The sequence below is a fragment of the Salmo salar genome, chromosome 13 (genome assembly GCF_965601325.2).
Source record: "Salmo salar chromosome 13, fSalSal1, whole genome shotgun sequence".
NCBI classification, from domain to species: Eukaryota; Metazoa; Chordata; class Actinopteri; order Salmoniformes; family Salmonidae; genus Salmo; species Salmo salar.
This window is the reverse complement of record NC_138303.1, coordinates 89,993,537-90,013,935: the sequence shown is the minus strand read 5'-3', so window position 1 is coordinate 90,013,935 and position 20,399 is coordinate 89,993,537. Positions and strand designations below refer to the sequence as shown.

General features: G+C 41.8%; 1 protein-coding gene across 2 annotated transcripts in view; it reads right to left on the bottom strand.

Moving 5' to 3' along the window:
- The window catches only part of LOC106568079 (seizure protein 6), a 267,843-nt gene that overhangs the window by 35,155 nt on the left and 212,289 nt on the right, over positions 1–20,399 (bottom strand). For both annotated transcript variants that reach the window (XR_014380182.1, XM_082960429.1), the window contains exons 5-9: positions 15,061–15,246; positions 11,325–11,493; positions 7,834–8,000; positions 7,447–7,641; positions 6,436–6,574 (exon numbers count right to left, since the gene is read on the bottom strand). Coding sequence is in view for 1 of the 2 variants with exons in the window: in XM_082960429.1 (XP_082816555.1) it covers positions 6,436–6,574; positions 7,447–7,641; positions 7,834–8,000; positions 11,325–11,493; positions 15,061–15,246 (856 nt within the window). In the remaining variant the exon portion in view is untranslated. The remainder of the gene's footprint in view (positions 1–6,435; positions 6,575–7,446; positions 7,642–7,833; positions 8,001–11,324; positions 11,494–15,060; positions 15,247–20,399) is intronic.

Here is a 20,399-nt window from a genome sequence, read left to right as displayed (position 1 = left end):
GCAGAAATAGAAGCATGCAAAACAGCTGGTCAGAATGAAGAGCATTGTGTAGTATCTTCATTTCCCTGTCTCCATGAGAGGAAAAAAGCTTGAGGCAGGCAGAAGCTGAGGAAGAAAGTAATTACTAACACCTCAATCTCAGAGGTGTTGGACAGCTCAAATTTAACTTGGATTGGAATACTAGCATGCTGCCATGAAACATCCAGTGAATGTAGGAATTCTCTAGAAGTGTATCTGTGGACCCATGGAGCAGCTCTCTCAGTGGATGTGTCCAGTCATGAGAGACTGTGGAAGGCTGTGTGCTTCCCTGGTCCAGTGGCATGCTGGCTCTGGTCGGCTGGGCTGAGAGGGTGGGACACTTTCTAATCAGAGAACCACCACGCACCCGTTCCATTGTTTGAATTCCTCTCCTAGATTTAATGTAAAAACAGTCATGGCTGACAGAGCCTTCCTGGCTGTTCCAGACACAGGGAACACCTCTGAAATGGTAATTAAACACAGCTCTTCCCTCTCAACCTCGGCTTTATCTGGACTTCAGTTATTTTTAAACAATTAAATGGAATGAGGTTTTCCCGTTCGTTTAGCTTTCTCTTTTTAATTAGAAAGTTAAATATTGGTTTTTAAAGGCCAGGGCTTTGGTGCCTGGGCCAGGCAGCGTATGAAAAATGACTTATTAATGACAATCCTGCCAAATCCCTGTGCCCCCGGGGGCATCACTCACACCACGCTGCCCTGCGTACAGGCACCCTGGCAGCTGGAGAGGAAGAAGAGAGGGAAGAGCGGCAGGGAGGAGACATTCCAAAGTACAGAGGACCACCATCAGTCTAGATCTCTCTCTTTATGATGACTATAACCTATAGCACTGACAGTTGCAAAACAGATGCATGAGCCAGTTATCATAGTCAGTAACTCACATGCAATTCCCAGAGCCTCCACTAGAGGGTTTATTTAGACATAGTGACCAATACAGTGTAAAATATTTGGATGAGATTTTACATTTTTAATGACTCATTCTCAAAATAATTGTAAATAATTACAGTACTATGGAAATATTCTAAGATCCCTTTGTAGGTTTAAAATTACTTATATGTTATTAAATATTCAATAAAATACCTTTTCCACAATGCATCAAACGCTATAGAATGGAAGGGATCAATCTAGTCTCTTGACCAAAAAAAAATAAAATCTGGATATGTGGAATGGTATCGGTATTCTTTGCAGTAATATGTGGCAAATGCTTTAATTTTCCCTTTCCTTTAATTCAAATTCTGCTTTCTGTGGGGTGTTTCCATTTCAAATTCTGCTTTCCGTGGGGTGTTTCCAATTCAAATTCTGCTATCCATGCTGTGTATCCAATTCAAATTCTGCTTTCAATTCATGGTTGAATTGACGTATATTCTGAAATTCCCGAATTGACCCTGGTAGCTAGCTACAGTATGTATGGAGTTTGTTATTGGTGAAACGACACTTCCATCTTTACCTGGCCTCTACCGTAGACATGCCATCCTGTACCCGGCGGTGTGACTCACAGGCAGGTGTGCATGACTGCCACCTGTGCTGCTGCCCGCCTGTCCATGCCCCAAGTGTGCTGTTTTAATGAGCAGTGAGCCAGCCCTCCTAGTTTGTCCTAAATTAATTAATCAGTCCTCATTATGCACACTGTTCCTCAGTAATTGCAAGCACAGGCACAGTGATGAATGATAATAGAGGAGAGAAAGGATTCTCATTAACGGGGAAAAGTGTGTGCCCACCCTTATAATGAACCCACTCCCACCCATCAGAGGTCTTTCCCTTCCTGCCTCTCACACATACACAGGTACCCACACTCACTTACACACACACCTCTCTCTCGCTCTTTCTCGCTCTGGGACAGTGAGCACACTGGGGACTCCCCACCCGAGACAAGACCAGCGGACTCATTTCAGATAAATGGCCACCAGTGTGACGGTGGGGTGTTGCAGGGTCAGGAAAGAAGTGGGTTTCTGCCATTTATGCCCGACCAGTTTGGAGCTTAGCTGGAGTTGGGTAGAGCAGGATCAATTTAATGGAAGCTTATGTGGCTAAGAATGATACCGAAATTCAAGGACCAGGGAACTTAGTAAACTCTAAAGATTTTTACAGCCTTATACAAATTAGTGAATTTTCTTAATGCTAAAATAAAATAAAAAGTAAGATATTGTATTGTCACATACACCAGATAGGTGCAGTGAAAAGGGTTGTTTTTACAGGGTCCGCCATAAACAGTATCTTAGCTATACTAATGTTTTCAGATGCATCAGTTGCTATTGTACTGATTGAGATGCTCTCGAGCAACATGAACCCTAACCAAAGTATCTGAAATGTTATTTAAACCCCAAGCCCATCAAATAAACCCCACTTGGCTTTATTTTCACCCCTTACTAGCTCTGACTTTGCTGATATCTACTTTATTGAGGAACAATGTACTTACTATGACTATGATATGTGGTTGTCCCACATCTTAAGATGAATGCACTAACTAAGTCGCTCTGGATAAGAGCTCCTGCTAAATGACTAAAATGTAAAATGTGTATGATTAGGGATGTGTGTCACTGGCACACCTTGACGCTATCATTCCCTTCCATCTGTGGCTCTCATTTGATGTGCCTCACTTATAATGATCCATATGCCAGTGGACAAATCAGAGAGTTTGGGTCCTGTGAGGGGCTGTATGGGGGGTGGGGGTGGGTGTCACCCCCATAGAATTAGGAATTAGAATACTAGAATGGCCATGAACCTTATGATGAGATAAAGGTCAGCCATTTTGGTCAGGGAGTTGGTCAAATGGTTTGCCAGTGCTGTGATAAGATATTGTGTAAAATAATTAATTTAATTAATGTATCTGCAGTGTGTTTTTTAGGTAGCTAGCTAGACAGTTTTAGAGGAATGGTTCCATACATTTTCAAATATACTGCCAATATTCCAACATTCCATTCAAACGATGCAGTGAATCCACAGCCATACACTGGCTGAAATCAGTAGGTGATAGGACTTAGACAAGTTGTAAATGCAACAATACTAATATTGTATCATATAATAGCACTCACCTTTTTTTGTCTTTCTACACTTACAATCTCTTTACATATATTTCAGATGCTATTTATACAGAAAAATTGTATAAAACCCATGTAAACGGTATTCATGATTATATGGCAATATTTTAGGTTGACAATCATTTTATTACACAATTTCTGATATATCACATGCCTTTGTTTTATTTTCCTGTGTAAGTAAAATCAGGATTATGCCTCTACTGCCATTTATTCCAATTAGATGGTTTGGATTTCTCCCTGACCAATATGGCTGCCATTTTTACCCCATTCTGGAACTTAGAGGGTTTATGGCATCTCCCCTCTAGTAATTTAATAGGATCTTTGCACATTTGTCTCTCTGCCCCATGGCAATATGTGTAGAAACACAAGAAAATTGCTTTAAAACAGCAAACTTTTCTTTAAGTCTCATGGCAAAATGTGTAGAATAGCATGAGATTAGCTATAAAACTGCACATTTTTCTCTTTGCCCCATGTGTAGAATTGTAGGAAGTTAGCGGTTTCGGGTTGGGGGGAGGGACCTCTGCGGTGCACCACTGTGTGAGCTTCACTCTGCCCAGCAGGGAGAATGCTGGGAAAGACTGACCATGAGAGGAGGAGGCCAAGGTCCCTTCCATCTGTTTCTCCTCTCTATCAGTCTCTCTCTCGCTCTCCATCTCCTTGATGGCTGCTGAGCTGTGAGGAAACTTAAAGGACCAGTGCTCTTTTCACTAATTTTCTACAACTTTCAAGACAATTCTCACTCACTACATAAGAATATAAGCAATGTACATGCTGATGAAAAGTAGCAGATAATGATGGTATGTCTGCCAGCCTACATGTTGTAGCATCTCAGACGTTATTACGTCAACAGTTTAATCAGACAGCATTGGCAGTGACATCTATTACCCTAATGAAATAACATAATGATGGAACAATGGATTGGCAGATGATAACAAATGAGCAGATATTAATCATGACAGCAAATGACTGTATGTCTGCATGACTAATGTACTGACAGCAGGCAAGCAGACACTGCAGCAGCCCTTCAATCAATGGTAGTGAGAGGAAGTGTGAGAAGATAGATTCTGCTAATTTTCTCACTGTTGAAACATTTGATCTCAATACAGTTTTCTGTTTCCAAAAATAAAATATGTTATGGACAGAGTGGACTAAGTTTAGTTGACTTTACCCTTTGCCAAAGTTTAAAAAAAATGTGTTGTTTAGAAGGAGTGCAAAGGCGAATTGAGTAGGCGTTCCCTAATGGAAATATGCAGATGATGCTAGAACGGGCCAATAGGATCTGGCTAGCTGGTGCTTTGCTCTGCCCACCTCCTTGCTTGTTCTGCCCACTATGACTAATTTAGTCCTATTGGAAACGACAGGCTCTGGTCTATCTTGGTTTAGTTATACAAATATTTGATTTAGTATTCCTGCATGCTTAATGTCCCCCCATGATAGTGTATACTATGGTAGGAGATTGAATACTATAGTATTCTCTGTAGTGTTTTTTTTTGGGACTTTTGAGGACTGAAGTCTACAAAAACACTAAAGTGAATACCGTATTATTTACTGTAGTATACTGTACAAATTACTGTTGTTTTTTGCAGACTAGAATATTTCTGTATTTAATTTGGTGTTTTTGCGGAATGTAGTATAATGTAGCATTTACTGTAGTGTTTTTGCAGACTGTAGTACGCTGTCATATTTACTGTAGTGTTTTTAGCGACATTACTGTGGTATTTACTAAAGTGTTTTTGTTTAGTATCTTTGGCATAGAAGTGAGGGGGATTCTCCTTGAGGAAACCTAATGGTGAAATGCTGAAAGTGCACATTCTCCATAACCTATAGACAGGTCTGGAATAACTTCTACTCTCTTCAATAACCTGTAGGAAACACAATTTATGATTTATACTTTGCATGTAGGTTTCTTACTTATGGGTGGCACAAATTGTGATATGGGGGAGGGGAATGGGCAGGATAAATGCAAATGCAATACTGGAGTATTTTTTTAATCTTGTTTTTGTGGACTGTAGTGTTTTTGCGGATATTTCTGTAGTATTTACTACAGTTTGTTGTTGATAATACTGTAGTATTTACTAAAGTATTCTAGAGTATGCAAAATACACATGATCGAGGGATGCTATAGTGTGTAGTATAGTATTCTACAGTATACTACAGATTACTACAGAATTCTATAGTAAGTACTGTGGTATTCTAATATAAACTGTAGCTTTCTATAGTAAACTGTAGTATTTTTATTTAAACATTTTTATATTTAACCTTTATTTAACTAGGCAAGGCAGTTAAGAACAAATTCTTATTTACAATGACGGCCTACCCCGGCCAAACCCTAATGACGCTGGGCCAATTGTGCGCAGCCCAATGGGACTCCCAGTCACGGTCGGTTGTGATAGAGCCTGGAATCGAAACCAGGGTCTGTAGTGTCGTCTCTATCACTGAGATGCAGTGTCTTAGACCTTTCCTCAATGCTCCTGTGCTACTGCTTCAGGCAAAAACATGATTCACATATGATGAGAAGAAATATGTACCTTATACAATCTCATGGGAGTTAAGCTGCTATATTCTCTGTGGACAGCATGCAGCTAGCGTATGAAACCCATATGAACTTGTTTGACTGCCAAAGAGTAAACATTACATATGCATGTGCACACACGCACACAGTGTGAAACTTTGTGAAACTTTAAAGAGACTTCACTCAGGAAGATAAGGGAGGCAGGCAGGCTCTCTGATCATGTCCAACTAAACTGGTCCATTCTCTTGGCAGAGTGCTCTGAAGAGACAGCAGAGGATCAGCAGAGCACAAAAAAACTATTGGAGGGGCCGAGGCCTACTGAAAGTGCTGCAGGAGTGTTTGTGTGTGTTTAAGTGGTGAATTAACGTTGTTGAGAGAGCTGGATAAGTGGCTCGGAGTGGTCTCACTGCCAGAGCATATTTTGAAAGCCAACTCTGAGACACACACCAGGGAAAGGGAGAGCATGGAGGCTTACTGGCTAATCTGGTCAGAGTGTGCTGGAAGCTGTGCTGAATATTCAATGGACTGGATGAAAACATAGATTTAATTTCTGACTACAACATCAGTAGCAATGCTTTCCCTTTAGGATAGTTCTACATTCTGAGATTTTGCCTCCTGAACTTGCAGTATTCTTTTGCCTATGTTTGAGAGTGTGTATGTGCAAGGGTATGTGAGTGTTTGTGTATGTAGTGAAAATGCCTCTTACCCTATGCAGCATGACTTGAAATAGATCTATCTACTCTTTAAAATGTTAATGAAGAAGAAAAGCAGGCTATGACCTTAAATGATATGAGGTTGATTTGAACTTTAGTGTGACCTCTGCTGCTATTGAAGCAGAGAGCTGGCACTTACACTTGGATGTCTAGCATGATCCTCTTGTCCTCTTCCACGTGGATGCCCCAGATGCAGTCCTGGCCCTTGTCGTAGGCCTCTGGCCAGTTTGGAGAGAGAACCACCCCGGCTGAATCTGTGATCTCACCACTACACACAGCTGGGACACACACATAAGCACAGTCAAGTCCAAATACTGAGAAACACATTAATACATGGCCAACACTCCCAAAAAGTAAACAAAGACAAACACCTACATACAAACGGACACAGTGTACGCCCAGTACTCACAGTATAGCCATCTTCAAATAGGAAAAACAAGTGATCAGTGATTGAAAATCTTAACTGTCAGTGCCAGCTGAGCTGATGATATTTTAATAATCTCTGGTTTTGATGTTGGTCTGGGGACTGTGGAACATCTTTTAAAAGCCATGTGAATTCACAGGGGTAAAGAAAAGACGGTCGTGAAAGAGTATCACTGCTGAACAGTATACCATTCATAATGACTTTCCACGCTCCTTGAGGGAGCCTAAGAGTGTTGGGCTAGAACTGTTACAAACTGCTAACGCTGAAAAATACAGTTCTCTAGCCCTGAACAGCAGAAATTAAATCCTTTCATTTCTACCTTTGCCGAAGAGCTATAAAATCATGGGTAGTGTGGTGTGGGACAGCGCCAGGGAAAAGTGGATAAAACAAGGGTTAGAGGTCAGTGTGTGTCTGTGGGGGAGAGAGAGGTATCCCTAGGTCTTTGTGGCTGGGGTTCCTAGATCGTACTCCAGTTGCTGATAAAGAGGGAGAGAGAGAGGGACAAGGATGGTGAACGAGAGAGATAAGCAGGGAGAGAATGAATAAAACTGGGCTTTGGCTTCTAAAGCTGTGCACTGGCCCCTAACTCAGGTCTTGGGAGACTGGGGTAGCTGGGTTTATTGTGGCTGGGGTTCCTAGATTGTACTCAATTTGCTGATAGAGAATTAGCCAAACTTGAGCTGATGAAATCCTGTGGACTGGGTTTGTAATGGAATGAGGACTCACCCCTGCAGGCTGGCTCTGTCTCGTTCCACTGGGGGTTTTCTGCATCCACACACTCGATGATGACTGAGCCCTGCTCCAGAGTGTAGCCCGGGTCACAGGCAAACTCCACCACTGCACCCACACCGCAAGCCGTGTTACTGCTGGTGAAGTTGCCATATTTCACAAAGGGCCCATAGCATGTGCCCTTCGCAAAAGCTGCGGGATACAAATCCCACAGGTGGATTCTTTGTTATATTAAGTCAACATCAACCCTCAATTTCACCTTCCTTAGGAAAAGGTAAAGACATATCAGTGTTGATTCTTTGAAGCATGTTTTCTAGTATAATTCTATTAAGTTAATGTAATCAACACACACATGAGACACACTCACACGCATTGCATCAGTACCTTCATATCTGATGGCTGCTCCCGTGGAAGTGACAGTCCCGTCTGTGGTGAACTCTACAAAGAGGTGACGTCCTGTGCTCACCACGCCCTCATTGGGCAGGTACTCCACCTCATAGGAGTCATACACCAGAGGGGAGTCAATGTTGTTCCCATTCTTTATTAGGAGTCTAAAAAAACAGTCAAAAACATTGCATAATAAAAAGGGAGAAAGGAAAATGGGACACATTGACTTGTCATTGAGGACTAAGAGAAACATCAAAAGGGAGTGGTGAGTGGTTCTTAAGTGGCGCTCAGTGTTTCATCATTGGCTGTAATAAACCTGTGATAACATTCTCATCAACTCAGCAGCCAGCGGCTTCATTAAATGTCCATTTGTTACATAGCCTTGAGACAGTAGTTATGGTACAAAAATGTAATTAAATCTCGGCTCCCCACGTCTGACTGGCCTGTGTTGTCCCTCAATTAATTTGCATGAGTGAATACAGTCAATGATTTGAAATGACATAAAGCTGTATCAATTCCATCCAAATCACTCACATATGGGATTTAGTCACCTAGGCTAAGCAAACATGTCCTTGAGCAATATATGGAGTAAAGTTAGGCGTTGTTACCCAGTGTTGCATCACGTTCTGACAACTGGATGTAAAACCTGTCATACAGTGCCTTGCAAAAGTATTCACCCCGCTTGGCGTTTTTTTCCTATTTTTTTGCATTACAACCTGTAATTTAAATGGATTTTATTTAGATTTCATGTAATGGACATACACAAAATAGTCCAAATTGGTGAAGTGAAATGGAAAAAAACAACTTGATTAAAAAAAGTATAAAAAAATAAAAAACGGAAAAGTGGTGTGTGCATATGTATTCACCCCCTTTGCTATGAAGCCTCTAAATAAGATCTGGTGGAACCAATTACCTTCAGAAGTCACAAAATTAGTTAAGTAAAGTCCACTTGTGTGCAATCTAAGTGTCACATGATCTGTCACATGATCTCAGTATATATACACCTGTTCTGAAAGGCCCCAGAGTCTGCAACACCACTAAGCAAGGGGCACCACCAAGCAAGCGCCACCATGAAGACAAAGGAGCTCTCCAAACAGGTCAGGGACTAAGTTGTGGAGAAGTACAGATCAGGGTTGGGTTATAAAAAATATCAGAAACTTTGAACATCCCATTGACCACCATTAAATCCATTATTAAAAAATTGAAAGAATATGGCACCACAACAAACCTGCCAAGGGAAGGTCGCCCACCAAAACTCACGGACCAGGCAAGGAGGGCATTAATCAGAGAGGCAAGAAAGAGACCAAAGATAACCCTGAATGAGCTGCAAAGCTCCACAGCGAAGATTGGAGTATCTGTCCATAGGACCACTTTAAGCTGTACACTCCACAGAGCTGGACTTTACGGAAGAGTGGCCAGATAAAAGGCATGTGGGAGACTCCCCAAACATATGGAAGAAGGTACTCTGGTCAGATGAGACTAAAATTGAGCTTTTTGGCCATCAAGAAAAACACTATGTCTGGCACAAAACCCAACACCTCTCATCCCCCTGAGAACACCATCCCCACAGTAAAGAATGGTGGTGGCAGCATCATGCTGTGGGGATGTTTTTCATCGGCAGGGACTGGGAAACTGGTCAGAATTGAAGGAATAATGAATGGTGCTAAATACAGGGACATTCTTGAGGGAAACCTGTTTCAGTCTCCCAGAGATTTGAGACTGGGATGGAGGTTCATCTTCCAGCAGGACAATGACCCTAAGCATAATGCTATAGCAACACTCGAGTGGTTTAAGGGTAAACATTTAAATGTCTTGGAATGGCCTAGTCAAAGCCCAGACCTCAATCCAATTGAGAATCTGTGGTATGACTTAAAGATTGCTGTACACCAGTGGAACCTATCCAACTTGAAGGAGCTCGAGCAGTTTTGCCTTGAAGAATGGGCAAAAATCCCAGTGGCTAGATGTGCCAAGCTTATAGAGGCATACCCCAAGAGACTTGCAGCTGTAATTGTTGCAAAAGTGGCTCTACACAGTATTGACTTTGGGGGGGTGAATTGTTATGCACGCTAAAGTTTTCTTATTTCTTGTTTGTTTTACAATTAAAAAAAATTGCATCTTCAAAGTGGTAGGCATGTTGTGTAAATAAAATGACACAACCCCCCCCAAAATATCTTTTAATTCCAGGTTGTAAGGCAACAAAATAGGAATAATGCCAAGTGGGGTGAATACTTTTGCAAGGCACTGCATCTAGTCCAACTGGCAACTAATTAGCAACAAATGAAAGCTTCCCACCATTTGAGCCCCCCCCCCCACACACACACACTCTCACACCTTTCCCCGATGCCTTGAGATGGATGAAATCACACCTTGAAGGCAGTTCCCAGCGTGTCAGAATGAGCAATGAGCTGTCACCCATTCTCAGCTATGATGTGGGCGTGCCCCAAGGGTCAATACTGGGGCACCTCCTGTTCGGCCTGTACATTAATGATCTGCCTTCTGTTTGTACTGGGTCTGAAGTTCAAATGTATGCAGATGATATAGTGATATATGTGCATGCAAAGAGCAAACAACAAGCTGCACAAGAACTCACTACTGTAATGGTCCAGGTTACAAATTGGCTCAGTCAGGGACTCATGTTTGCATCTAAATGTGAAAAAAAACAGTCTGCATGTTCTTCACAAAGAGGGCAATTGATGCTACTGAGCCAGATGTCTATGTGTCAGAGGAGAAGATCCAGGCGGTATCTGATTTTAAGTACCTTGGCATCATATTTGATTCCAACCTCTCTTTTAAAAGCAGGTGAAAAAGGTAACGCAAATAACCAAATTCAACCCATCTAATTTCCGATTCATACAAAAATTGTTTGACTACAGAGGTAGTAAAACTGTACTTCAAATCTATGATACTCCCCCACTTAACATACTGCCTAACTCATGAGAGGTAACTATATAGTTCCCTTAAGAAAAAGCACCTTTAGTCAATCTGCTTTCTCTGTGAGAGCTTCCCATGTCTGGAACACACAGCCATCAGACACACATAACTGCACCACCTATCGCACCTTCACAAAAAACATAAAGATATGGATGGCTAAAGGCCAATCAGATTTGTGAACATAATCCCTAGCTGTGTATTGCAGCTCTCCATGTTGTCTTTTGTCTGACGCTTGTGAAGTGTGGAAACACTAGTTACTTTTACATATTTTGTTTTGTTGCTTTTTATGTTATGTTGCTCTGTCTGCATGCTACGTGTTGCTTGTACTATGTTGTCCCTGTCCAGGGACTGCAGTTGAAAATTAGCCGACTGGCTAAACCGGCACTTTTACTGAAACATTGATTAATGTGCACTGTCCCTGTTAAAATAACTTCAAACACACACACACACACACACACACACACACACACACACACACACCACACACACACACACACACACACACACACACACACACACTCCGAATCTGCTTCCATCCAGCTGTATGTGTACTCTACCTGTCATCATCCTCAGCCAAAGCCACTTTCTCAAAGTGAACATGAAGCCGATGGCCTTCAGGAGCCTCCAGGACCCAATGGCAAGTCAAGTTGTTGCTGTAGTTGCCAGGGAAACCAGGAGAGACGATACGGCCCAACGTGGCATTTTTTATCATCCCACCACAGGAAGCTGCATTGAAAATGGATTGGATAAGAGCGAGAATGAGATCGACAGAGAGGGAGGGAAGGGTAAAACTCAGAGAAAAAGAGAGACATAAAACAGCTTAAATGTCCCTTAATTTCAAAAACAGTATTTGTTTTCTGCTCTCTCTTTGCTGAGTAATACCACAGTACATGGGATTTGGAGGAAGAACATTTCCATCCCTGTGCTGAAAGAGAGTGAGAATGTTTGGAGCTGTGCAGTGGTCTGGCGAATAGGTCTCACCAGGGACTGACCATATAGATAGTTAAGATCAATATTGTATCTGTCACATTATGGCGTCTGTGAGAACATGGGCAACGCAACTGAGGCCATCTACATTTTGAAGTAGTCAATTTTCTTCTTCCATTTCTTCGGTGCATACTGCCACCTAGAGTGTGTTGTTTGAACAGATATAAAGTTGCCGATTTACTGCCACCTGCAGTTATGGATTTTTTTTTTGTCATGAATATAATTCATTGGTTGATCCCTCCTGATGACCTGGATGGAATTATGTGATCCTTCCTTTACCCATAGGAAGTCCCACCAAGTTGACTACTTCAAAATGGTGAAAGTCCTCAATGGTGCTGCCCATGCTAAAATGGGCTTTTGGCCACTGGAGTCCTCTATCTATCTCTATGGGACTGACTGACTGTATCTGTGTGTTATCAACTAGTGAGGAGAGCAGAGCAGCAGAACAGTATCAGTGCAGAACAGCTGTTGGGAGTGAGAGTGAGGCTGGCAGAAGAGACGGTGCTAATTGAGAGCAGGTGAAGGATAGTCATGCAGCCCACTACTAATTAGTGTAGTGTAGCCAGGTCCAAATGGACTGGTTTAGCCCTCTCGTCTCCATAGCACTGCTCCCTCTCCCCATATTGGTAATCAGACACTAACAGACCAGGGCTCTCAGCACAACCAATCAACTTGGGCCTAAACGAGGATGCTAGACTGAGATGTTGTAAAAGCTCACCTTAGGCCTAACCCACTGGGCAAAAACTGGTTGAATCAATGTCATTTCAACAAATAAAAATATATGTGATGACGCTGAATCAGAGTGGAAAACTGATTGAGAAAAGTAATCAACGTAAAATAATTTAATCCTTTTTCACCCAACTTTTAAACTAAATCCAATGACATGGTGAATTTTTGGGGGATTTCATGTTGAATTCATGTTAGTTGACAACTTAACCAAATGTAAATCAAATCTAGATGTTGAACTGACGTCTGTGCCCAGTAGGAAGTAGCTTGTATCATTACTATACAGGGAGGCATGGGCGTTACGTGTTGTGAGGTAGGCCGTCGCGCTGAGTGCTATTATTTGCAAAGTGCATATAAAGAGTTGCCTTAATTATGCCCACACAATATTTACAAATTATAAACAGGATGAAGAGCAACATAAGTCAGAACACTAACAACATAAACTATAGGCCTCAATCATTCCTGACAGCAATTTGGCCATACAGCAGGAAGTATAGCCACACCCTTCCATGTCTGGCTACAACAGAACATTTTTGTTTTAGGTGGGATCCTTGGAATGTCCCGATTTTGCTCATGCGCCTGATATTGTCCAATTGCAATTCAGCATTTGTCTCAGGGTTGGTTTAAACCAGAGCCATGTATTTAAAGAGTTGGGCCATTGAGGTTTCTGCATTATGATGTATTTACATGACCCTACACAACGTGGTATTCAAAGTCGGGGTCACAGTGGGGTTGGCATATAAACCAAAACACAAAAACTAAAACATTTGGAACAAAAAATTTAGAGTACAGATTATTTTATAGAAAGGGAAAGTCAGTCAGTTGCCTAGTCAGTTGTCCAACTGAATGTATTCAACTGAAATGTGTCTTCCGCATTTAACCCAACCCCACTGAATCAGAGAGGTGGGGGGGCTGTATGGGACAACACACAAAACGCTTTTGAGAAAGATTAGACATTTGAAAAGTTCAATTTTATTGAGTAAATATATTGAATTGAAGGTTATTTGTTGATGTGATTATTAAGAAAATGGGGTCCCTGCTTTTTGAATACCACTGCCCTACAACATTCTATGGCAATCATATTAGTGTAATACATGAATGACTAGAATGGGCATCATGATACATTTACATGACACTTCAAAATTCTATGGCAGCCATGCTAGTATAACAGATGTCATGCTGCTTTTAGCAAGTACCACTTCCTCCTGATTCAGCTCAAACCGAGGCTCAAACCCAGGACTTCTGCTTTCCTAGCACACGTGACCGCCCTCCCAAAGCATCTTATCAGTTGGCGCCACCGAAAAGTTAGCAATTAGGTGGAGCACGTTTCACACATCCCCATGTGCTACATTCACCCATAAAACTTATTCCACAGCAACCATAGTGTTGAGCTGAGCGCAACTGCAGATCCGGGTCACGGCACCAGTGAAACCATGACTGTGCTGCTAACAGTATATCTTCCTCCACTGTCCCTGTCCCCATCCCGGACTGGAACTACTGATCCTCTGCTTGCAGACACACGTGACCACCCTCCTTGACAACATACCGACCATATGAGCTATCCAAAAAATATCAACGTTTAAACCTAGCTGTGGAGTGAGCTTACATTCTTAACTCCTTTATGTTAGCACCCCATTAACAGTACATGGGGAATATTTAAATAATGCAATGTAACCATGTCTAGAATTAGACAAATGCAAAAAAATCTAAAAGTTAGACAAACTCTCTAAATATATGGCTCTGGTTTAAATATTGAACTTTCGAACACACTTATGTTTGACACACCTTGCGCGCACCGGAAAAATATACCCCCTTGGTAGCATGCAAGGAAAACAAGGTAAGCATTTACTTTGATTTTAGCTTAATCATATCGATTTAATTGCTTACCATGATTAATTTTTGTAGTAACATTTAATGAACAAATCCATGAATGGAACAGAGTAATATGTAGTGTGGAGGGAATGAATCGGTGTGCGAGTGCAACCAAAACATTTTATTTTCTTATGACGTGACTTATGACAAATATGTGGTACCACAGGGCACAGGCCTGCTATTCATATATGAACATGTACTATTTCCCCATACTATGCAACTATTGTGGGAAACACTCTTTGTGAAGAAGAGTAGGCTAGACATGTTAGTCGCTCAAGTAACAAGGGCATGTTTGTTTACAACTGCACTATTGCCCCTAACCCTGGATTTATATTAAACAGCCTGAATAGCAGGGGATGCGGGTTACAGAGAAAGAATTAAAGTCGCACAGCAGTAAGCCAGACACCTGATAGGCCTACCAAATAGAGCACACAATAAACCCCAATTAACCTCTGGGCAGTGGGTGCCAAATAACACCCAGTCCATTTAAACTGAGTTTAATTACTTTAATCATTCAGCTGAAATGTTATTTTCCTCAGTTGTCAGTCTCTGTGGTGTTCTCTGAGGGGTTACTATAATTTCCCATTGGTTCTCAGTAAGCAGATGAATGGATCCTGGAAGTTGATGAGCTGAAGTCTGTGTGTGTGTCTGTGCATCTGTGTCTGTGTGTATGTTTGGCAGGAAGGAAGCAGTGTTGTTGTCTCTTACCCAGGCATTTTGGCTCCTTGCCACTCCAGTAAGGTGTAGTGGCGTTGCGACAGGCGAGCATGGTGGGGCCTTGCAGCTGGTAGCCGGTCAGACACTGAAAGTAGGCCTCTCCCCCAGCATGGAGGTGAGTCACTGATACCTCCCCGTTGGCTGGCTCCTTAGGGAAGGCACAGCTCAGCACGAAGGCTAGAGGGAGAGAGGGAGGGAGGGGATTTAATCAGTGATGACCAGTTTGATATTATTTCTCTTTGTGAATTTTTTCACCATGGTTGTTCGAAGTGGAATTAGTTGTTATCTCAGTGCTTGTCACGTTCGTCATAAGGAGTGGACCAAAATGCAGCAGGTATATTTATCTTCTTTACTTTAATATAGAGAAGACACTTAAACAAAACAAACGCCAAAAATAGTCCCATAAGGTGCACAGACTATACAAGAAACAACCACCCACAAAACACAAGTGAAACAAACCCCAACTAAATAAGGCCTCCAATTAGAGGCAACGACAACCAGCTCCCTCTAATTGGAGGTCCTACCAAAACCCCAACATAGAAATAGAAAAACTAGATATCACATAGAAATAGACAATGTAGAACATAAACCAAAAAACCTGAACCACACAAAACAAACACCCCCTGCCACGCCCTGACCAAACTACAATAACAAATAACCCCTTTTACTGGTCAGGACATGACAGTGCTACCATTTCACTTGAATTATACATACAGTAAACCAATGGACAGTGTAGACACACACACACACAGACAGAGTACATGTTGTGTATGAAGAATGTACTGTAATTGGGTCGAGCAGGGCTGTTGTCATCAGATTTCTACTTGGGTTATAAATATTCCACTCCATCTGCTGCAATTAATTGCAGTTTAAAAGTACATCTGCAAATAGATTGTGATTTGTCTGCAATCGCTAATGCGTTTCAGTGTGCTGCAAAGTCTACACACACACACACAGCTACGGCACGGAGATTTAGGTTTGGTGTACAGGGTAAAAGTAGAGTTGTAGATCAGTTCCATTTCAGAGCTGGTACTTTAATGTGATAGTGGGGAGAAGAATTGTCTCTGTACCAGTTGTCAAAGCGCTGTGAGTCCATCGCAGCAAGATGAATGGGCTTCAACTTCCTCTGCGTCCCTGTCCCTGTCCTTAAACGGATGGTGCTACATGGGATGTATGGTAGCAATCATTAGTTGGCGTGGATGATGGATTGAGCTAACCATGTCCTTAATGAGTGCTATATAACAGGCCTCTCTGTCCGTCGGAGCGCAGGCTCACTCTGCTCTGCTCTGCCTCACTGGCACAGCATGCTCTCTCTCTCTGAAATTAGGTTCTTGAGGTCCAGTGCAGATTACACCAAAACCTTGCATTTATTGAAAATACACCATGGAAGCAAAAATATACTTTTAACAACACTGGACCTAAATTAAAATAATGGTGACAGACAGAGGTGGTGTAAGATAAAACGTCCTCGTCTGCACATATATCACTCCAGTGTAAATTGCTAAATTGTAATTACTTCGCCACTATTGGCCTATTTATTGCCTTAACTCCTTACTTCATTTGCTCACTCTGTACATAGATTTTTATATTGTGTTATTTACTGTACGTTTGTTTATCCCATGTGTAACTAACTCTGTGTTGTTATTTTTTGTCGCACTGCTTTGCTTTATCTTGGCCAGGTCGCAGTTGTAAATGAGAACTTATTCTCAACTGGCCTACCTGGTTAAATAAAGGTGAAATAAAAAATACAAACATTTTTAAAAAACATTTAGTAACAATGCCTGTCTCTTGCCTAACTCATAGAGATCTACTGTACAGATGTAGGATCTTAATTTGATCACCCTGTTGCAGGGGAACTTTACTGCAATGCATGAAATGTAAAACTTGTAATGTATTTGAGGTTTAAAAATACTTTTTAACTTTTTCCATACGAAAAATGCATCACCCCCTACAAAAATGTACATGAATTATAATCTACATAATAATTCATATTTCCTGTTGATGATTATTAATTTCCTGCTTTATCAAACTGGCTCAAATTAAGATCCTACATATGTAGGTGTGATGATACCAAGAATGTGTTGCATCTGACTGTTTCATCTGATTGCTGTTTCTAAATAACAACATTAGTGAATATTTTGAGGATAACAAAGATGTTAAATAGCCTGTGTCTACAGAGCCTTAAGCACTAGTAGGCTAAGTGTGACAGCCAGCTTCGAAAACAGAGAGCAAAGACAAGGACCCTGTGGAGGATCCCAACTGTTTAGTATGTCTGACTCAATCCTTTACTCATTAATATGATTTGGAGGAACAGTCGGAGTGGAAATGAGCTGTTAGGTTGTGTCAACATGCAGGTGGAAACATTTCAAACAAAACTCTCAGCTCAGCTCCCACTCCTGCTCTCCTGCTGTAGACCAGTCACTACCTCCTCCTCCTTCTGCTCCCCCAGACATGGGAATAAAAGGCACAGTGTAGAATGCTGAACCTGAGACAACCACTGTAGGGGTTGAGTGTGCAGAGACTGAGCACGGGAGCATTACGCTGTCGCAACATAAAACGGTTAAGCATTCCAGAACCCATTCAAATGGCATAATCACTGCTCTTTATTTCCCTTTCTTCTCATGGCTGCATATGAAAATCGACATTAAAGCTAACAGTTTTACAGCCCTCTGCCGCCCGACACAAGGCATTAAGGAAAAGTACACTTTGGAAGGCAATTTAACTTCATCCCCTCTCCCTGCCTGCCAGAAGACATTTGGATATTAGTGCTGAAAGTAGACGATGCTCTCCCCCAGCAATCAAACTCAATAAGACTGACAGAGGCAGGGGTTTTAGTGTCTGTCTATTTACTAAGGATTCACTTTAACTCTCTTCATGTTGTGTACTATACATCATTGTACTTTTTGACACCATTGTGCAGTGTGGCATACTTTGCAGGAAGTCGTTTAGTGTATTTGATGTGATTTAAAGTCGGTGTTAAAGTGTGCAGCAACTATGATTTATCCCAGGATGCCCTCATAAACCTGTACACAACTCTGTTCATAACTCTCCCGGCTGTAATAGTGTGTTAAATCATTATCTTACCTGGCTGCCTCAGCGCATCAACAACTGCTCAAGGGGGCCAATAGTAAACAATAACATTTGTCACTCAAAGACTATCATTTATTGTTTACATTAATGCTACAGGAACAGCACAGAACTGATAAAGAGAAAATGATTTGCTTGCGACACTGCATTCAAGAGCTTATACTCTAGATATCTCTCATAGCCTAACAAGACTCTCTGTAAATGTAGAGAAACAATGGTTTTATAAAGGCTTGTCTCTAGGAATGTGGTTCAGACTTATTAACACCATATTGAAGGCCAAACAAACCAAGTTTTGTCCTCCAGCTGTTGAACCATTATTAATCAAATACCAATCAAATTTCAACACATACAACTTAAATTACAAATCACCTCCTTATTAATAAATGCCTTAAGGTTTGGTGTGCTAGCATAGGTTATAATAAAAATAGCACACTGATTTCTCCCACACTAACATTTCCACCATGATGAAGCAGCCAGCCAGCCAGCCAGCCAGCCAGCCAGCCAGCCAGCGCCAGCCAGCCGCCGCCTTCTCTCTCTCTGGAGTAAATCAATGAGATGCAGAGTGCGAGTCCAGCTGCCCTAGGTCATCCATTGAATTCTTTCTTTATCACTGGCTCCACTGAGCCCAGTTATTGCCATTATCATACCACCATTTCATATTTGTTGAGCCTGTACAGTGGGGATGCTGCAGGCAGAGACAATCCCCTAAGAATTAAATTACACGCAGCCTCCATTCCATTGTACTTCATCGTAGAGGGCCATAAAGCCTGATTGTTTTGCTATTACAAGTAATGGCACCACAGTAAACACAGAGGCAGATTAGCTGATGGTGGGGCCTCAGGCAACAGATGCTGATGTAATGTCCTTGGTTATTCTGCCCCATAAGAGAGAGAAAATAGGGGGGAAAGAGGAGGGAAACAACTGGAAATGTGGTCCTGATCTCTGCCATCAGTGACAGCTTTAATGGGAGTTTGAATGACATCCTATCTCATCAATGACCATTGCCACTTTATCAGTCAAGGGTCAATAGGTATTGACGCACAGAGCCAAAGCGGATAAAGGATTATCACTAGTGGCAGTGGTGGCTAGTTGTAGGTTTGACCACCACTTTGGCATTAGGGCAGGCCACACTAATCACATGCCTTTGGACTGACATGTCACTGAGTAAAATAAGGTATTGCTAATAAACTTAGTATTGACTTAACCTCTAACCTATTATGGTAGGCTCAATTTGCAATTTATCATGTATTCAGAATTGTATGACAGTAAATCAATGATATTGATGATGAGGGTTACAACTCATAACTGATTCATGGCAACTAAATCAGCAGTAATGACAGGATGCAGGGCAGCAGGGCAGCATGACAGCCTATGGCATCAGTGGTAATGTAATTTGGTGCTCTGGAGATACTCACTCTACTCATCAGTCTAGAGTAGACTAACCCTCATTGATGGGACCAGGCCGGCTGCAGTCTAAAGTTACTTCTCCTTAATAGCATTTATTGAGCAGTTGACCGTTGGAATTAAATGTTTAACCCAACCACATAAATATCAATACATCACAGCAGGACTGTGGTGGGGCTCTCTCAGATTGAACCTCTCTTCCCAGGGACAAGGCTATTGATCTTTGTTTAAGGGTAATGTTTCATCGGAGAACTCGTACAGAGCAAGACTCACATGTACTTAAAATCAGAGTAATTCACCAGACCTTTCACTTAGCCTTCAAGGGCTGTTTCCACTCTGATGCTGATGATGCTGAACCACAATATCCACTGGGCATGGAATCAAACTGTATCGGAATCGATCACAGACTGTTACCTATGAGACTGTGGTTGAACACACATCTGTAAAGTGTGTAGGCAGTATGTGTATATGTGAGGGCCTTAATGCTCTCAGTTGACATTTGAGTGGATGGCTTTTCTTTGCCATGTGAAATATTCCATGCATACTGACTTGGTGGAGGTGATAACTTGTTTTGGCTGGGGTATCCCTCTGCTCTGCAGCCCTCTCCTAACCAAGTCTATGAAGTCTCCTCAATTTTACATGACCAGATGAAAAATGCATCTCTCCCCTTTGGCCTGAGTATCAATTATGAAATGCAGAGAGAATGTGTTTAGTGCTCTGCCCATCAGAACACATTGAGGATAATTACATGCAGAGTATATTGGCAGGGTGGGAATATTAGATTGGTAATAAAATGACACTTGCCCCCCTGTAGTAATGACCAACTCTGATCAGAGCAG